Genomic DNA, 16,062 nt, shown 5'->3' on the forward strand with positions numbered 1-16,062 from the left:
CACCGCTGTGTCATTAGGGCTGTTGGCCACCTCAGCAGCCCAGTTATTTACTAGCAAATCAAAAACACTGCAGTTTGTTCAATGTTCTTTTAGTAAATACGATTGTATTTTTTTCTTTTAAATTTAGTTTTGCTGCTTTTTTTTAAATGACAGCTTCAAAATGAAAGTTGACAGTGCAACAAGGGATTTTCTTTTATACTTGTGGTATTTGGGGAAGGAGGAAAAAATGACAGGAAGGGAATAAGAAACTGGAAGAAAAGAACAACTTCACTTTTTCCTGAACTCTGTCCTAAGTGGCCTCCTCAGTATAGACCACAGACAAGTCATGCACGCAGAAGTGGGGGGAAAAAAGTAAAAAAAAAAAAAAAAAAAAAAAAAAATCACACCAGCCTCGCACAAATATAAAACTGCTAACTTCTCTCAATCCATCTCTGCAGAACCTGGGCAGCTAAATACGCCAGACCCATAAAGCCCACTGCAGGGCAGGGAGGTGGGAATCGAAATTGATTTTGCAGATTCACGCTTGTTTCTTCTGTCTAGGTTTTATCAGAAGCACACAGCCAACAAGTGGGTCTCCCGCACTGCCTCGCAAGCAGAGGGACAAGTCACCCAGCAGCCTGTTGGAGGATGCCAAAGAGACCACTTTCACCAGGGACAGAAAAGGTGGCTTCTTCAGCTCCTTTATGAAGAAGAGGAATGCTCCCACACCTCCCAAGCGCAGCAGTTCCTTCCGGGAGATGGAGAATCAGCCCCATAAGAAATACGAGCTGACGGGTAACTTTTCATCTGTTGCTTCCTTGCAGCATGTGGATGGGTTCTCTTTTGCTCCCACGCAGCAGGACGCAAGCCTGGCGCCACCCAAGTGCTATGGCGGGGGCTTTGTGCAGAGGACCTTCTACAACGATGATGGCACTGGTACCAGCAGTGGTGGGGGTGTAAGCACTGGTGGTGGGTGGTCGGGCATCACTGGTTTCTTTACGCCACGCTTGATTAAAAAGACACTGGGTTTACGAGCAGGAAAACCCACTGGCAATGAAGAAGCTTCAAAGCCTTTTCCAAGGTCAAACTCTACATCTTCCATGTCCTCAGGGCTTCCAGAGCAGGATAGGATGGCAATGACCCTTCCCAGAAATTCCCAGAGGTCAAAAATCCAGCTGGAACGGACAGTGTCCACCTCCTCTCAGCCTGATGAGAGCACAGGGAGGGCCAATGAACTGCTTCCCAAAAGGTTTGAAGAAGGCCCTGCTTTGACCAGAGAGAGACCAAAAGCAAAACTCTTGCCAAGGGGTGCCGCAGCACTCCCTTTCCGAACCCCCTCTGGCTCGGAAGAAAAGGAGGGTCCAGGGCTAGCAGCAGCTCCTAAGGGCAAAGAAAAAAACAGTGGCCCACGGCAAGGGGCCCTTGAGGATGGCGAGAGACCGGGGTGGTCATCTCCAGTAAAGGCTGCAGCAATACTTCCAACCACTCATAACCACAAAGTGCCAGTCCTAATCTCACCCACTCTAAAACACACTCCAGCAGACGTGCAGCTCATTGGCACAGACTCTCAGGGTAATAAATTTAAGCTCTTATCTGAGCATCAGGTCACTTCTTCCGGCGACAGGGACCGGCCCAGACGGGTAAAACCAAAGTGTGCTCCACCTCCACCACCAGTGATGAGGCTCCTTCAACAGCCAGCTGCCTGCTCAGATGCAGCAGAAGAGCTGAGCAGTGTGGCGGGAGCGCAGCATGGACTGGAATCAAGCGAAGGGAGTAAGAAGGCAGCAGCAGCAGTAGCACCTGTTGGTGGAAAATCTGGGAGGCCGGTGATGCCTCCGCCTCAAGTGCCTCTGTCATCGTCTTCCACCTCCCCAGTGAAAATGGCCAACGGCACGGCTGGCGCAAAAGTAGCGCTAAGAAAGACCAAACAGGCGGCTGAGAAAATCTCTGCAGACAAAATCAGCAAGGAAGCACTGCTGGAGTGCGCAGATCTTCTCTCGAGTGCCATCGCCGAGCCGACACCAAACAGCCAGCTGGTGGACACAGGGCACCAGCTGTTGGATTACTGCTCAGGCTACGTGGACTGCATCCCGCATACACGCAACAAATTTGCCTTCCGGGAAGCCGTGAGCAAACTGGAACTCAGCCTGCAGGAACTGCAGGTGTCTTCAACAGCTGCTAGCGTCCCTGGGGCAAACCCCGTCCTTAATAACTTATTGTCATGTGTCCAAGAAATCAGCGATGTGGTGCAAAGGTAGCTACTGTCAATCTGGGTAAGAAAGAGAAATACATGCGGGGAGGGGGGGACTTTTTTTCTGTACTGATGCTTTCAAAAGGAAAGACTGATACTTGAGTATGTGAAGTACCTCAGATCACTGAGTTCTCCTCACGTTTACAGGTTCATCTCAAAAAATGGGGATGGAGAGTGTGGGTTAAAGCTGTAAGGGGCAGAACGTCAAGCAGTTGTCCCTACCTGGTCAGTCTGATCTGCTTGGTATGGCAAGGGAAGGAAGTTCCTTGCTCCTCCCTTGGAGAGGCAGGAGAATCGATAGCAGGTTCTTGCTCTGGGAAGGATGGTTTGATGTGTGATAGCTGGAGTACTGGAGTGGCTGCGGGCCACTCGGCTGTACAGATCCTCCCCTTTCTGCACTAACGCATGCTTTGGCCTCCTGACAAGGCAAAGGAAAGGCCCTGGGGCTCCGTTGGTACCAACCGCCGAGCAGTCTGAGCTGGAGTAGCTCTGAAGGGGGAGGTCGCGTGCGGTTGGGGGAAAGGTCTAATGCACTGACAGTATTCAGAGCTGCTGGAGGTGGATGCACTAGCCCAGATGGCTTACTTCCACAGCGCTGTTTGCTGCTGTAATGAGAACTGCAAAATTAGTTAATATATGAAACGATCCCTTTTTCCTCCTGTCCATCTCATCCACCACATGTTCTCATCTTCGTTGTATCAGAAGTGTCAGGGATGCTGGGCAGACTTATCACTGGAATACCCCCTTCCCCACCACACAGCCTTCACTCAGTTGATACCTATTTCTAGTGGTCTAGCACGGGTGCTGCTTGATGGTCTTTTGTGAGTAGTTTGGGGCTCTTGCACAACTTGCCAGTGTTGTTATTGGGGTGGGTGGTTTTTGTTGTTTTTTTTTTTTTAAGCTCTAGATTGTTTTTAGCTTGTTACCAGGTTGACTCCCCAATTCAGTTTCATCACCTTGAGGACCCATGGTAGGTAAGGCACAGCTTCCGCCGCCCCTGGCTGTTCTCCACATTCCTTTAGCAGTCACAGCGCTGCGGGGCCAGCTGGCGAGCCAGGAAGTACAGCCTCGCCTGCCCACCACGTGCCCTCACTGCTGCAGGATTCCCTGGACCGTCCCTACTCTTGGCATAACACTAACGGCTTCCTGGGATTTGTTGTAGTGCTTACTGGTCTCACAGGCTTTCAGCTTCCCTGCATATGAAGGTGACTATGTATGTCAGCACACAGGGGAATCGTGGCCATCTTTTTTTTATTTATTCCTGTATTTTAAAGGCTAGACCAGAATCTCGTGTTGTGGCGTAGGGAACACGCACATATACCGTGCACTCCTCTGCATAAGACATGACAAGCGTTACAGCTCTGCCTCAGAGAGCTGCTGCTGGGTTACGGTCTCTGATGTCTGATGCCTACTGACAATCCCAGAATGAAAGCAGTTGTGTGGCTGAAGTTGTCTTCCTTGGTCCTAGTGCTGTTGTGGCCTCAAAACGCTGGTCCGTCTTCTGCGTATGCGCACAACTCCCTGAGATGTAAATGTACTGGCAAGTAGAAAGAGCTCAACTAACCAACCCTTGGTTTGAGAGAAGAAGAAAACCGGCCTGATACCTGGCTCCAAATACACATTACCCTGCATGCTGCTGCTCACTTCACACTGTTGGTGATGATAGAGGATCTGGCTTGCTTTGCACCTTAAATCTTTTATTTTTGGCTAAAATGCTTTTTTAACTCGTTTTTAAAGTGTGACTGTGCTGCTTTTAGTTTGAGCATTTAGAATTGAGCTGGGGCACAGGTGTGGATTTAGAAGATGGGTGCTTCTTCCATTTCTGTCTAGAAGCATTGCCCTGTTGGTGCTTGGAAGTAGGCTGGGCTGTCTCAGTGAGCGTCCCTGTTTTTTCCATGCAGCATAGTGAGACAGCGGCCCGAGAAAGTCTTTAGAAATGGGCTGGTGTCTGAGAAGCCTCATTTTATTACTGGTCTATGGTAAATAAAGTTGTGTCATGATGCATGAATGTGCACCGGTGGAGCAGTATGCGAGGTAAAATGGACCACGTGAGCTACACTGTCCAAGTGAGTGAAATGGTGAGGGGAAAAAAAAGGCAACTCCTCCACCCCCAACTGACAGGCATTAAAGTGAATTAATTATTCCTACGAGTCAGTTTTACTCCAGTGAGCTAGTACCCAAGTGGAGACAACTGGAAGTACAGCATGGGTTGCTCATCCTGACTTAGCAGTAGCAAGCCCACCCAACGAAGCCTGCTCTCTAGTTCTGCAGTAGGATGCTCAGCTTGCCCAGGCTCCTCCGCAGCCCTCAGGTCAGTGGGGCGGGGGAGGCCGCGCCGGGGCTCTTCCACAGCAACGCTCCGCTGTAGGGCAGCGTACCAAACCCCTATCTTGTAGACTTTACTGAGGGCTTTTGTGGTTTACCTTATCTCTTTCAGTCATCTTTATTGAAGGTGTGTATTGCTGCTCGCCAAGCTAACTGCCTTTGGAAAGGTGACCTGCAAAGGGAAGGCGGCTTGTGGTATTGCTTCACACGGCCTTTTAAACAATCAAAGGGGGTGAAAAGGTATGGGAGCTTTCTTCGGGGCAGAACGGCAGGTCTTGTTTGCCCTGGCAGACAATCACGTGGTTTCATCACTGTCCTACTACTCAGCCGAGGACAAATGGACTGAAACTGAAGTGATTCTCAGGGGAAAGGTATTTTAACCAGAAAATTTTAAGGATCTTTGTCCAGTTCTGATGAGTATTTTGAAAAAAAGCCTTTTTCTTTTCCTGAATGCTAGTCATCCAGAAAAGCTCCAGCAAAAGTGATAGAATAGCAAACAATTCCTGGAATTTCTAAGTACTAAACCTCCCCTCTTTCAGCCCTTTCTGAAGAAACTAACTGTGCCCCAAGGAAGGACTGGTTCCCCTCCACTGGTCATCCCCCACTTCTTTTCAGATGGCGCCTGGCTTCTCCTCCCCCACAGCAGAGGTGATGGGCGGTGGGACAGGGCAGTGACACCGCTGAAGCGACATCTGCTTTTACAGAGTCGCAGCGTGGCTGAGGCTGGAAGGGACCTCTGGAGGCCATCTGGTCCAGCCCCCTGCTCAGGCCCAGGACTGCGTCCAGACGGCTTTTGAGTATCTCCAAGGACGGAGACTCCACAACCGCTGTGGGCAGCACAGAAGCCCGCTCAGTTCTGATCCCTCTAGCGGAGGGAAAACACAGAACAGTGGAATTCAGGGATTTGCCTGTTGTCACTCCTATGGAGGGTGCTTTCCCTGCTCTTACCTCTTGTCTCACATCGGGTAGGTAGATGGTGGCAGAGGTAGTGCTGACTTGACACTAAGGTTTTGGTTTCCCCCCCCCTAAATAGGATGCTGCAGAATTGCTGCTGCTTCTGCTGCCCAGCAGTGTTTTATTCCCAAACTGGAATTCTCTCCTGCCCACTGGCAGGATAGCAAAAGGATGGTATCTGGGAAAGCTGGTTCTGCTGTAAATCACCGTTCAGTTGTTCTTCCTTCTACAGCCGTGCTCCTAAAATTGTTACTGTTCCTTCTCCTTTGTGGTAGGTTTGGCTTTCTGTTCAGCCTTAAAGGTCTCTACTGTAGCAGCTTCTCTGCATTAGCCTGGCACAGTACATTCAAAGTAACTTAAGGATGCTGAAGCCCCGTTACTGGTCCCAGTGAAGAGCACCTCTTGCCCCACTGTTTAGGGTAGGGACAAGGCATAATAAACTCCTGTTAGGTTTCCTTTCTTCAACATTGTCAGAAGCTCTTGGATGCAATTGCAGCTGGACTCTCACTTGCACTAGTACGGGCTAGAATTCGAAGTAGTCGTCTTTGCAAGAGGGGCTGGCATCACGCGGGGCCTGGTAATGCCAAGCACAGAGCATGCGCTCACGCGAGCGAGTTGGGGCACTTTCTCTTCCTGGCTGCTGTGGGGAATTAGCTGACTCAGAGGTGCAATTCTCTTTTCTTCTGCACTGTACACTCTTTTTAACCTCCAAAGTGGTGCACCCGGCTGCCTGACTGGCAGCACTTCGATTTAATCATATTTTTCATTAGTGTGGACAGGGGTGAAGCTGAATTAAGAGTCTGGGTCTTGGGACTGCATCAAATTCAGCTGCTGGGAAAGCGGAATTGGATGGAGCAGCATTGCTGATGCAGAACACAACGGGGGGGCTCTGTTCCCGTCCTCCTGACACAGGACATCTCTCCTGAGCACCACTGGCCTTGTGTCAGTGAGACACAAACACACGCGTGTTGACACCCCGTCAGGCGTGCTTACGCAAGAGCTTTATGGCACACCACCCTCTGCGGGCAGCAGGAACTAAACCCCACAGCGTGGGGCAAGAGCTGCACCAAAGCTGCTCTGTTAAGAGAGCAGCCCCCCCCGAAAGGCAGCGGGCGCGCGAGCAGGTAGGATGGGTTACTCTGTGCAGGCGGAGTAAAGAAATCCAGGCCCTGACGTCTGCGCCGCTTACCTAGGGCAGGCTTCCCCAGCAGCCGAGGCACGCCGCGTTTTGCTTGTCGGCGCTCTTGGGCAGCAGCAGCTGTGACAAGCACTAATGAATCCAGAAGATCTTTTTTGCAAATGTAGCAGGCTGCTGTCTCCTCTTGTAAAGCGCTCAGCCCAGCCCTGCTGCTCATCAGTAGCTGGCAGGAAAACCGAAGGGTAGCGACTACAGCATGCCCAGAAACCTCCCGCTTCAGTGCGAGTGGCACCACCTAGCGCGGGTGGGCACCGGGGTTGCGCTCCACTTGCCTGTGGTGTGGAACAAAACCTTCGGCCTGTTCCCTGGAGGTACGAAGTAAGAGGTTATGGGACACCTGACTTATTTATAATACCGACATGGTAAGAAATGTCTGTACCAAAGGAGGTCGTTCTTCCAAATGCGTCTGTTGTGCACGGGAGGCGAGGCCCGATCGGCTCGGCACGCTGTTTGTATCAGTAGTGAACTCATTGAGGGCAGGAATGGATTAAAATGAATCACGTTAATCACCAATCACTCTACCAGTGTTGTCAACTGTTTTTGTTTTTAATTGTTATTGTAATATATTTTGGTTGTTTTTCTAATTTAATTCTCTCACTATCGTCTGACTGTGAACAGTGTTAAACTTGATGTAAATAAGGCCCTTTGAAGGGCCTCTTTGCCTGTCGTTCCACAAAGTTTTGCCAATTTGCATTTTGTTTTAAATAAAGGTTGCAATATTTTATTGGCAAAAAATACTTTAGTGTATGCTGCTTTTCTTTCTGAAGGAACATTTGAAGCTGCTCAGTACTAACCCGAAGTTTGTTATTTTGGGTAGAAAAGACAGAGACGATGATTATAAATCTGTTAAAAAGAGAAATAATTTAATTCTGCCAGATTGCAAAGAAAAGCAGTATCTTTATGCCTTTAAAATCAAATTTCATGTTGCTGTGGAGTGGTCAGAGGAAGCAGTTCTTGCTGTTGGGGCTGCATAAGCAAATGCTCACTTACTTAATTCTCAAACATAGACGAGGGTGACCCGGCGGAGTGCAGGGCTTCCATCAGCAGTTTGGCAGTTGCCCTCATAAGTAACACCACCACCTCCTTCATCAGTAACAATAGGAACTGCTTCGCACGCCGGCATCATACCAGCCCCGCGCTGGTGAAATGGCTGACAAAGCGACCCCCTTCCACTCCAGACAGCACCAGTTTAACCTGGAGAGCTGAAGATTCTTTTGTATTTTAAAAAAAAATCATAGGTTATCCTGGCTTATACAACCTTCTAAGCAACTAACAACTTTCTGCCAATGATACAGAACACAACCGGAGTTGCGTCCTTGCGTGGGCCTGCAGCCTCCCTTCCCCAGCTGGGCACATCTCCCTCTGCTCCTTCCCAGGCTGAAGCTTTCGGTTTGACGCTTGTGATTAAGAGGTGATCCACAAAGCAAGTCTCCGAAATGCTGCCACCCACCCTAAGGTCCAGTCTAGAGACAACGGGTAAGTTTAAACTGACTTCGCATCACTTGAGCGGTAAGAAAGCAGCTGGCTCGTCTTCCTGCCTTGGACTATGAAGCCTCGTTAGATAAGAGAGGCAGCGTGCCCGGAGGGAAACGCGAACTCAAAGTCTGCAGGAGTAGTAAGCGTGTCTGGTCAATCTTTTCCCAGAGGTCGTGCTGCTCATCGCTGGCACCGCCGAGAGGTTCAAAGCTTAAAACGGATCAAAGGTCCGCACGTGGGGTGTCCGGGGAGCTAAGCCCTGTCCTTGGCATCTGCTGTTTCACCTCATCGCCCCAGCCCAGCGGTGTTGGAAGGGAGTTTTGACCTAGAGGTCACAAAGCGATTCCCGTAACACTGTTGAAATTTTTTGGTCCTGCTGTAACGTACTTATCACCTGGCAAGTACCCAGACAGCAAACAGCCCCTTAGAGTAGTAATGCTGATGACAGCCAAAAAACCACAGCGTGCCGCATACTGAAAAAAAGAAAAACAAAAAACCCCCCACACTTACTGCATCCTTGAAAACCTGAATTCGACAGCTGCCTGTTCCTTCAGCCACCGTCCTCCTCAACTGCCCTTTGCCCTTGAAAGGGGAATTAGTCTCCCCCTTTTTTTTTTTCATTTTGGAATTAAGCAAATAGGCTCTTCACCAAACTGCTTAGAAAAAGAATTTCAGCAGAAGTTCACCTCATCCCCGCAGCTGCTTCCATACAACGAAAGACTCCAATGAGAGAGGGACACTCCAAAGCAAGAGGCTATGGATTTGACATCTCCGGAGGAGATGATTCAGTCATTTTCTCTACGCGAGGGCCTCCCTGCACAAACCGTGATCCTGGCACGCGCATCCCTGAGCAGCAGATGCCTTGTGAGTGCAGGAGAGCAACGGGGGGGGGGGAGAAAAAAACCCTCCTCCAGCTAAACAGGTCTGTGCAATTTGAGAGCTTGTAAAGTGACCGAGAAAACTGGGGACAGGGATGAGGACGTGGCTTCTGCTGGACTGTCCCAACAGGACCAGTCTGTCCGAGGGCTTCAGACAAAGCACCTGTCAGCACAGCCAAATCACTACTTCAGGCTACTACCTGATAAAAGAAAGGACTTAAAAAACACTGGACAGACTTCAAACGGAGCCAAGTGCAGGCTGTCCCTGCATCCTAGGAGCAAGGCTGGGCAGGATGTGCCTCCTTCCCTGCAAACAGCCCTCAGAGTAACAGGGGCTTAAGTCTCTGTCCCGGTGCAAGTGCATGGCTGGGGAACCTGCTTGCCTGACCTTGCGCAAGGAGAGCAGCTCCCAGTGTGCGGAACCACCTTCACCACTGGTGTAGTCCCACCTGGTGTTCAAGGAAGGAAGTAATTGATGCGCTGCGGTACAGATTTACAGCCCTGTGCAGAGAAAAGCTTCTCCTCTTTAGGGACAAACACCATCGTCCTGGCCACCTCGTCGAGGGCTGCCTCGGTGTACGGAAGTCCACGGGCCAGGAAAGCATCCCGCGCACAGAGCTTCACGTGGTGGTACTCCAGGGGCAGGAACGGCACGAAGAAATCAATGAGGTTCTCTTCAAGGAGGTGGCTGCGGGCGTAACCGTTATCTGTAGCAAAAAGCAAGACAAAACAAACTTCAGAAGCTTCATCTGAGAGCTGGCATCCCTCTGCGAGGCAAGGCTTGTCTTTCTGAGGGGGCTGTCTTGGCTCATCCAGCTGGACGTGGTGGGAGAGGCACCCTTCCACTTGTAAAGGGCTGGCCAGCACTTAGTCTGAACCCAGAATGTCACCACGGCTTGCCCACCTCAGGCCAAGAGGAGCCCAGAGAAGCCTCGATACTTCCCTATGGTGTTAGTATCAAGTTGCCTCTCGCAACCTGGCCATTTTCAGGGCTGAAGGGGCAAGGAGAAGTCACAGCTCCCTCCTCGTGTGCCTCGCTGCTGCAGCGGTGCCGTGCTTGTGGGGCTGTGCTTATGCGGATGAGGGAAGGGGCTCACGTTGCAAATAACCCCGGGGCGGGTGTTGGAATAAAGGCTTGTTGCACAGCGCACACACTTGTGCGGCACGAGGTGTGTGGTACTGCGTAAGCAAGGCCCCGAGCTGGCGTGGAGGGGCAGGTTTGCGGGCAGCCTGCCCACAGCATCCCGCAAGCGAGCCCGGCCCTTACCTGCAGGCTCCAGCAGCTCCAGCCGCAGCCGCTGCTCCAGGAACTCCATGGAGATCTCCTCCCGCGCCCGGCCAGCTCGCCAGAAGTCCAGGGCTACCTCATTGATGGTGTTGCCGCCGATATTGCTGCAGACGGAAGGGAAGTCTCTCAACCGTGCCCCCAGAGATGAACTGCTTGGAGCTGCCAGCAGCCTCCCCTACGGACAGGCCTCAGCAATTCTTAGCAACAAAGGGTTTACCATGTAGGACCAACATCCGAAACATCCGCAGAGGAACCGGCTTTCTTGCCAAAGAGCCCCTTTCTATAGGCATCTATACAGCTATCTTCCATCTTGCCAGCCCAGACCCTGGGGCAGCTGCGTTCTCTCCCAGGGTGGGACCAGGAGCCAACAGAGTCCTCCGTCTCCATCAGTCCCCTGTCCTGGCTTGGGTGTCATCGACCTCGCAGGCAACATGTGGCCCCACACCGGACCCTTAACAAGCCAACCCTGAAAGTCCAAGTTGGAGGGCAGAGCACATGGCAGGAGTCCCACTAGAAGTAAAGGTCCTGGGCAGGGATTCAAGTGGCAGCCCATGGGAGAAACAGCCCCTTTTGGCTGAGGGCAGCCAGCTAGTCCCACCCCATCCCCATCACCCAAACCTGGCTGAAGCTGCCGGACCAGGCTGGTGTCCAAAGGAGCCCTGGGGCTGAGCCAGCCCTCCTACCACAGGTCTGTGTCACCCTGCCACCAGGTATGATGAAACCCCACCCAGGATTACATGCTGCTGCAGTTCAAGGCACCCTGCCCCCCTCTGCTTGGTGGCACGAAGATGCTGACATCACCCTCCCACACTTGCACAGCTTGCCAGATAGGACACAAGGTCAGCTCAGTGCCGCCGGCAGCATGTCCACCCTGCCCTGAGCAACAAGGGAGAATCTGCCCCCTCCACCATGGCTCCTGCTGGAGGCCCACGCAGGTAGGACTGAAACGTGGCCAGCTCCACAAACACCCGGCACAGATACAGGCAGACAAACTTCCCTGGGGAACCAGCAAGGTTGGAGGTCAGAACACTCGCCTGGATGGTGGGAGATGGAAGATGAATGCTCTGCCCACCTCCAGCCTGTGGGAACACCTCTTGCCAGAGCCAAGCTGTAAATCCTAAATTGAAGGGGGCCCAAGACACTTGTCTCTCCTTGGCATTTCTCACTGGCTACTTCAGGCATGTGCCTACCTCCCATCTCCATTTTGAGATGTCCCACTTCTCCCCCCAGATGCGTCCTGCCTAGGCCTGGGTCAGGGACAGCACTGGGGTACACACATGCCAAAAACCTTCCTCCCTCTGGATGGGAAAGGGACCAACATCCAATCACCAAACCACGGGGTGAGCCGATGCCAGGATCGGCCCTCACAGCACAGCAGACGGGCGGCACCTCAGCATGCAGCCATGGCCAGGCAGCGGGAACTCCCCGCCTCCCGCTCCCAACTAACAGTGCCACACGGTACAAGAACTTCCCACCAAGACCCGCAGCCCCAGCTCTGCTCCCTGGAGTATGGGATCTCCCTGCTCAGCTGCCCTGGGTGCAGGGTGACACCACGCTAGCTCTGACTCTCACTGGTTCCTTGTCTCAAAGCCTAGACACTGGCTCAGGTGTCCCAGCTAAGCTGGGCCTCGGCTCCTCCTGCAAATACCCCGTACTCGGGGAGGATGCCCAGCATCAATAAGCAAAACAAACCATGGAGGTAACCACCTCTTGGAGGAGCTAGACATCTCTTTCCCCTCCTCTGCAGCCTGAGCCCCTCACATCGAAGACCTCAGGGGATAAATTCCATCACTTTGCTCCTCCCAATCCCTTTGGGCGCCCAAAAGTCACCTGAGGAAGAGGAAGATGGATCTCCGGTAATCCACCTGGCCCTTGTTGTCATTGCGAGCCATGAAAGGCTTGATGGCATCCAGGAGGCCAAAATGAAGTTTCTCTGCCTCATCGAAGATGAACAGGGACTGCTTGCAGAGCTGCACAGTCTCGCTTATCTGCTTCGTCAGCTGAGCCTGCAGAGCAGCAGGGAGGAGCATGAGAAGGCCAGCAGCAGTCACCACCACCAGATCGTGCAGGGGGTGAGCCTGGAGGCAGTGGGTTAACCCTGGCTGCCAGCTAAGCACCGCACAGCACTTGCTCATTCCCTCCCACCCAGTGGGACAGGGCAGAGAACAGGAAGAGTAAAGCAAGTAAATGTGTGTGTCGAGATAAAGATAGTTTTAACAAGCAAAGGAAAGAGGAAGAAAGAAAGAAATCAAAGCAAGCGATGCAAAGGCAATCACTCACACCTGCCCCTGATGCCCAGGCAGTTTCTGAGCAATGGCCTCCTACCCCAAAAACCTCTCCCCTCAGTTTTTATTGTTAAGCACAACATTGAATGACATGGAACATCCCTTTGGTCAGTTGGGGTCAGCTGTCTGGTGCATGTCCCTCCCAACTTCTTGCACACCCCCAACCTACTGACTGCGGGGGCAGAGTGGGAGAAGGAGAAAGCCTTGAGGCTGTGCAAGCACTGCTCAGCAGCAGCCAGAACACTGGTGTGTTATCGACACTGTTCTACTCACAAATCCAAAACACAGCACCCTATGGGTGTGAAGAAAATTAACTCCATCCCAGCCAGACCCAGTACCGCTGGACCATCCCCACAGCAACACCATGTTGTTGGCTCTCACCTTGTATGAGTCCATGTACTTGTGATGGGGGAAGTGGAAGAGCGAGATGAACACCCTGACACACTCGCTCTTCACCCCATCCCGGTACAGATGACTGGCCAGCATCCGGGCCACAAAGTTCTTGCCTGTGCCGGACCAGCCATGGAAGGAGAGGACCAGAGCCTTCTGCGGCTGTGGTCTCTGCAAGAACCCCTGCACCGCCCGGATGACAACTTGTTTAGCCAAGTGCTGCCCATGGAGCTGCCCATTGAGGTCTGCTTCCAGCCCTGCAGGAAAGAGAGAGCAAGAGCTCAGCTTTAACTCACAAGCCCAGCTGCTGCTGCTGGGCTGCAGGTAGGAATAAGAAGAGATAATGCGGCAGGGCACTCGGCTCACACAGCCCTGCTAGTGGGGCTGCCTGTCTGCGAGGAGGCTGAAGTGGCATTAAAGCCACAGGGTTAATGAGGCAGGCTGCCTGTACCCTGCCTGCATCAGCCACTCACTGCAAAAAGACACAGATCTTCCACTGACTCCTGTTTTCCTTTGGGAAGCGGAGGAGATATTTGACGACTGCAGAAAGCACCGAAGCCCACAGGCCCTCACAAGCTCCCAGCAGAGGGTACGGATACCAGAAGTCTCGGGGCCAGCAAAGTGCAGTGACACCTGCGTGGGCCTTACATGCAGCTCTGGGTGCACCCTCCCGACCTGGGGCTGGATACTGGGCCAGTTTGGATCCCACTGCATATGCCTGGGAGCTACTGGATGAAGGCAGGGCTTGCGGCAAACCGGAGCAGATAAGCTGTACAGTTAGGAGCAAACTCTTAACGTGGTCTCAGAGCTACAAACGAATAATGGGAAACAGGACTCAGGTCAGCCCCTCACCCTCCCACCAGCTCAGCACCCTGCTCAGAAATGCCCTTTACTCACATCACTTGCTAAAATACACTTTTTTAAAAAAGAAAAAAACCCACAAACAACAACAGAGACAAGAGGGAGAGGCAGCAGAGACAAGCGCTGCTTGGGGTCTCCCAAGCGCAGCACAGCACCTACCTGTGACGTTGTTGACTATCCTGCAGTCTCCTGTCTTGCAGCAGTTGCCGAAGCTGCAGTACCAGGCAGAGAGGATCTCCAGGTAATCCCGGCCCACCAGAGGCAAGCTCCAGCCTGGAAAAGGCAGCGGTCTGAGCAGAGACTTGCCAGCAAATGTCTTTTTTGCATTTTGTGTGGACGCTCAGCTGAGCCTGGTTAACAGCAGCCCTCCTCCCAGGGGCAGGAGGTCAGACGGGCCCCGCCGGGCCGCCTGGGCTGCGGGGGGGGGAGCAGCTGGCCCAGGCGGGCGCGGAGCCGGGTGTGCGGCAACCCGCGGTGCGGGCGATGGCCGGGGCACGGGAGAGACCGGAGGAAGGTGCTTACCTGGGCCGGGGCTGGACTCTTCCTCCTCCTCCTCCCCTTTGCAGCCCTCTTGCCACACCCTGCACGCCAGGTACCGCCAATACTGCTTGGAGAGAGCACCCACAGCGCCCAGCTGCTTCTTCACGGCCTCGTACCTCGCCCTGCCCCACGCTGCCCCCTCCGCCACGGGGCCCTGCTCCTCCTCCCACGGCCCCCGCGGCGTCCCCCGGCCCCCCAGGCCCCCCAGCAGCAGCAGCAGCAGCAGGCAGCGGGCCGGGAGCCCGCCCTGGCCCATGGCGGGGCGCCAGCGGCCCCGCTCCGGCTCTGCGGCTGCCCGCAAGCCGCCGGCCTCCCTTAAACCGCCCGAGCCGTGACCTCACTTCCTGGAGTCGCTGTGGGAAAGCCGGGAGGTGACGTCACCGCCACGCCGGCACGGCGTCGCCGCAGGCAGAGCGCGCCCGGGGAGGGGGCATCGTCTGGGTTGTTTTAAGCAGCCCAGTGCCTCGGCTGAAGTTTTGCTGCCACAGCTGCAAGGGGCGCTGGCAGCTGTTGCTCATCAGGGCCGCGTCCCTGGGGACACCAGAACGGGCCCCAAGAAGGAGCCGGAGGCGGGGGGGGCCCGGCCGGCAGCGCGGGGAGCTGCCAGCTGCCGCCGGGGCTGCGCTGCTGCCTGCTGGGCTCCGAGCCCGTGCGGCAAGCAGGCCAAAGCTCCAGGAGACACGGGTTTGCTGCTGGCTCTGGGACGGGCTTGGTGCGTGACACTGGGCGCGTGTCCTTCCTCATCCACCCCAAGAAGCGTTGCTGCTTGCTTTGACATCAGTGCCTCTTCGTACACCAGCACATCCAGGCATTAACATAGGCGGGGCCGGCTCCGCTCCAGCAGCCAGGAAAAAAAATAATAATAAAAAAAAAATTAAGACCAGCACAGAAGCACCATGAAATCGCGTACAAGAACCGAGGTACCGCTCGTCACCACCACTAAGCTCACCACCGCCACCAGTTTTTCTCCAGCGAGTTTCTCCAACAAGCAGCAAAACCCCTGCCGTGCAGGGAAGCAGCAAGCACAGTCGCTAGGGCTGGCTGCCCGCGCTTTGGCAGGAGATTCTAGCACCCCATGCAAAGCCTGGCTTTTGTTTTGGAAACAGGTACACTTCAGCCCTCCAAAGCACGACTGGTAAGCGCTGCCATGCTAAGCGCACAAACTCAGCTGTGTGTGTGAGATGAAAAGTGGATAAACCCCACATAACTTGCCTTTTACCTTAAGCTGTAACCACTGCTGGCTTACTATAAGAGACCAACGCCTCTACAAGTTACTGAGCATCAGGACAAGTCTACCCACAACTTACCCTGAGACGAGGCCAAGATGCTTTGGACATGGAAAGAATTTCAAGGTGCTCAGGAAAATAAAAATAAGAAGGACACTACATGCAATTCATCCAGCCTGGCAATTCACTCGGTTCAGGGAGATGGGGAGCGCGACGCCGCACCGCCGAGGCATGGAGTGGAGCGTATCGCCACCTACAGGTGGCTACATACATTACACATCGGCATTAAAGGTGCCGGTATTAACATAATTGCCCCCGCCAGCTTCAAAAATTATCAGTGAGGCTAAAACCTTAACACCAGTTGCAGTAACTTAAACAGAACTAAAACCAGTGAAAACTAGCTGAAGCATC

The 16,062-nt window shown here is 53.3% G+C and overlaps 2 protein-coding genes across 3 annotated transcripts in view; one reads left to right on the forward strand and one right to left on the reverse strand.

The window, feature by feature from the left end:
• The window catches only part of ABL2 (ABL proto-oncogene 2, non-receptor tyrosine kinase), a gene marked incomplete at its 5' end in the record, with an annotated part of 50,176 nt that extends 43,383 nt beyond the window's left edge, over positions 1–6,793 (forward strand). Inside the window, one exon of the mRNA XM_082313570.1 lies at positions 541–6,793. Within this exon, the coding sequence (XP_082169696.1) occupies positions 541–2,237 (1,697 nt within the window). The 3' untranslated portion in view covers positions 2,238–6,793. The remainder of the gene's footprint in view (positions 1–540) is intronic.
• A 161-nt stretch (positions 6,794–6,954) lies between these two features.
• Positions 6,955–15,462, reverse strand: TOR3A (torsin family 3 member A). Of its 2 annotated transcripts, XR_014228334.1 has the most exons (7): positions 14,408–15,462; positions 14,045–14,158; positions 13,016–13,281; positions 12,180–12,355; positions 10,329–10,453; positions 7,698–9,768; positions 6,955–7,012 (listed from the first exon to the last, which is right to left on the reverse strand). XR_014228334.1 is itself a non-coding variant. In XM_082313571.1 (6 exons), the coding sequence occupies exons 1-6, from the start codon at positions 14,679–14,681 to the stop codon at positions 9,518–9,520; spliced, it is 1,206 nt and encodes a 401-aa protein (XP_082169697.1). In that variant the 5' UTR covers positions 14,682–15,462; the 3' UTR covers positions 7,550–9,517. The 2 variants fall into 2 exon arrangements, 1 of the variants encoding a protein (XP_082169697.1); XM_082313571.1 differs by lacking the exon at positions 6,955–7,012 and having other exon boundaries at positions 7,550–9,768.
• Positions 15,463–16,062: the final 600 nt, after the last annotated feature.

Source organism: Platalea leucorodia (genome assembly GCF_965183815.1).
Source record: "Platalea leucorodia genome assembly, chromosome: 5".
Lineage (NCBI taxonomy): Eukaryota > Metazoa > Chordata > Aves > Pelecaniformes > Threskiornithidae > Platalea > Platalea leucorodia.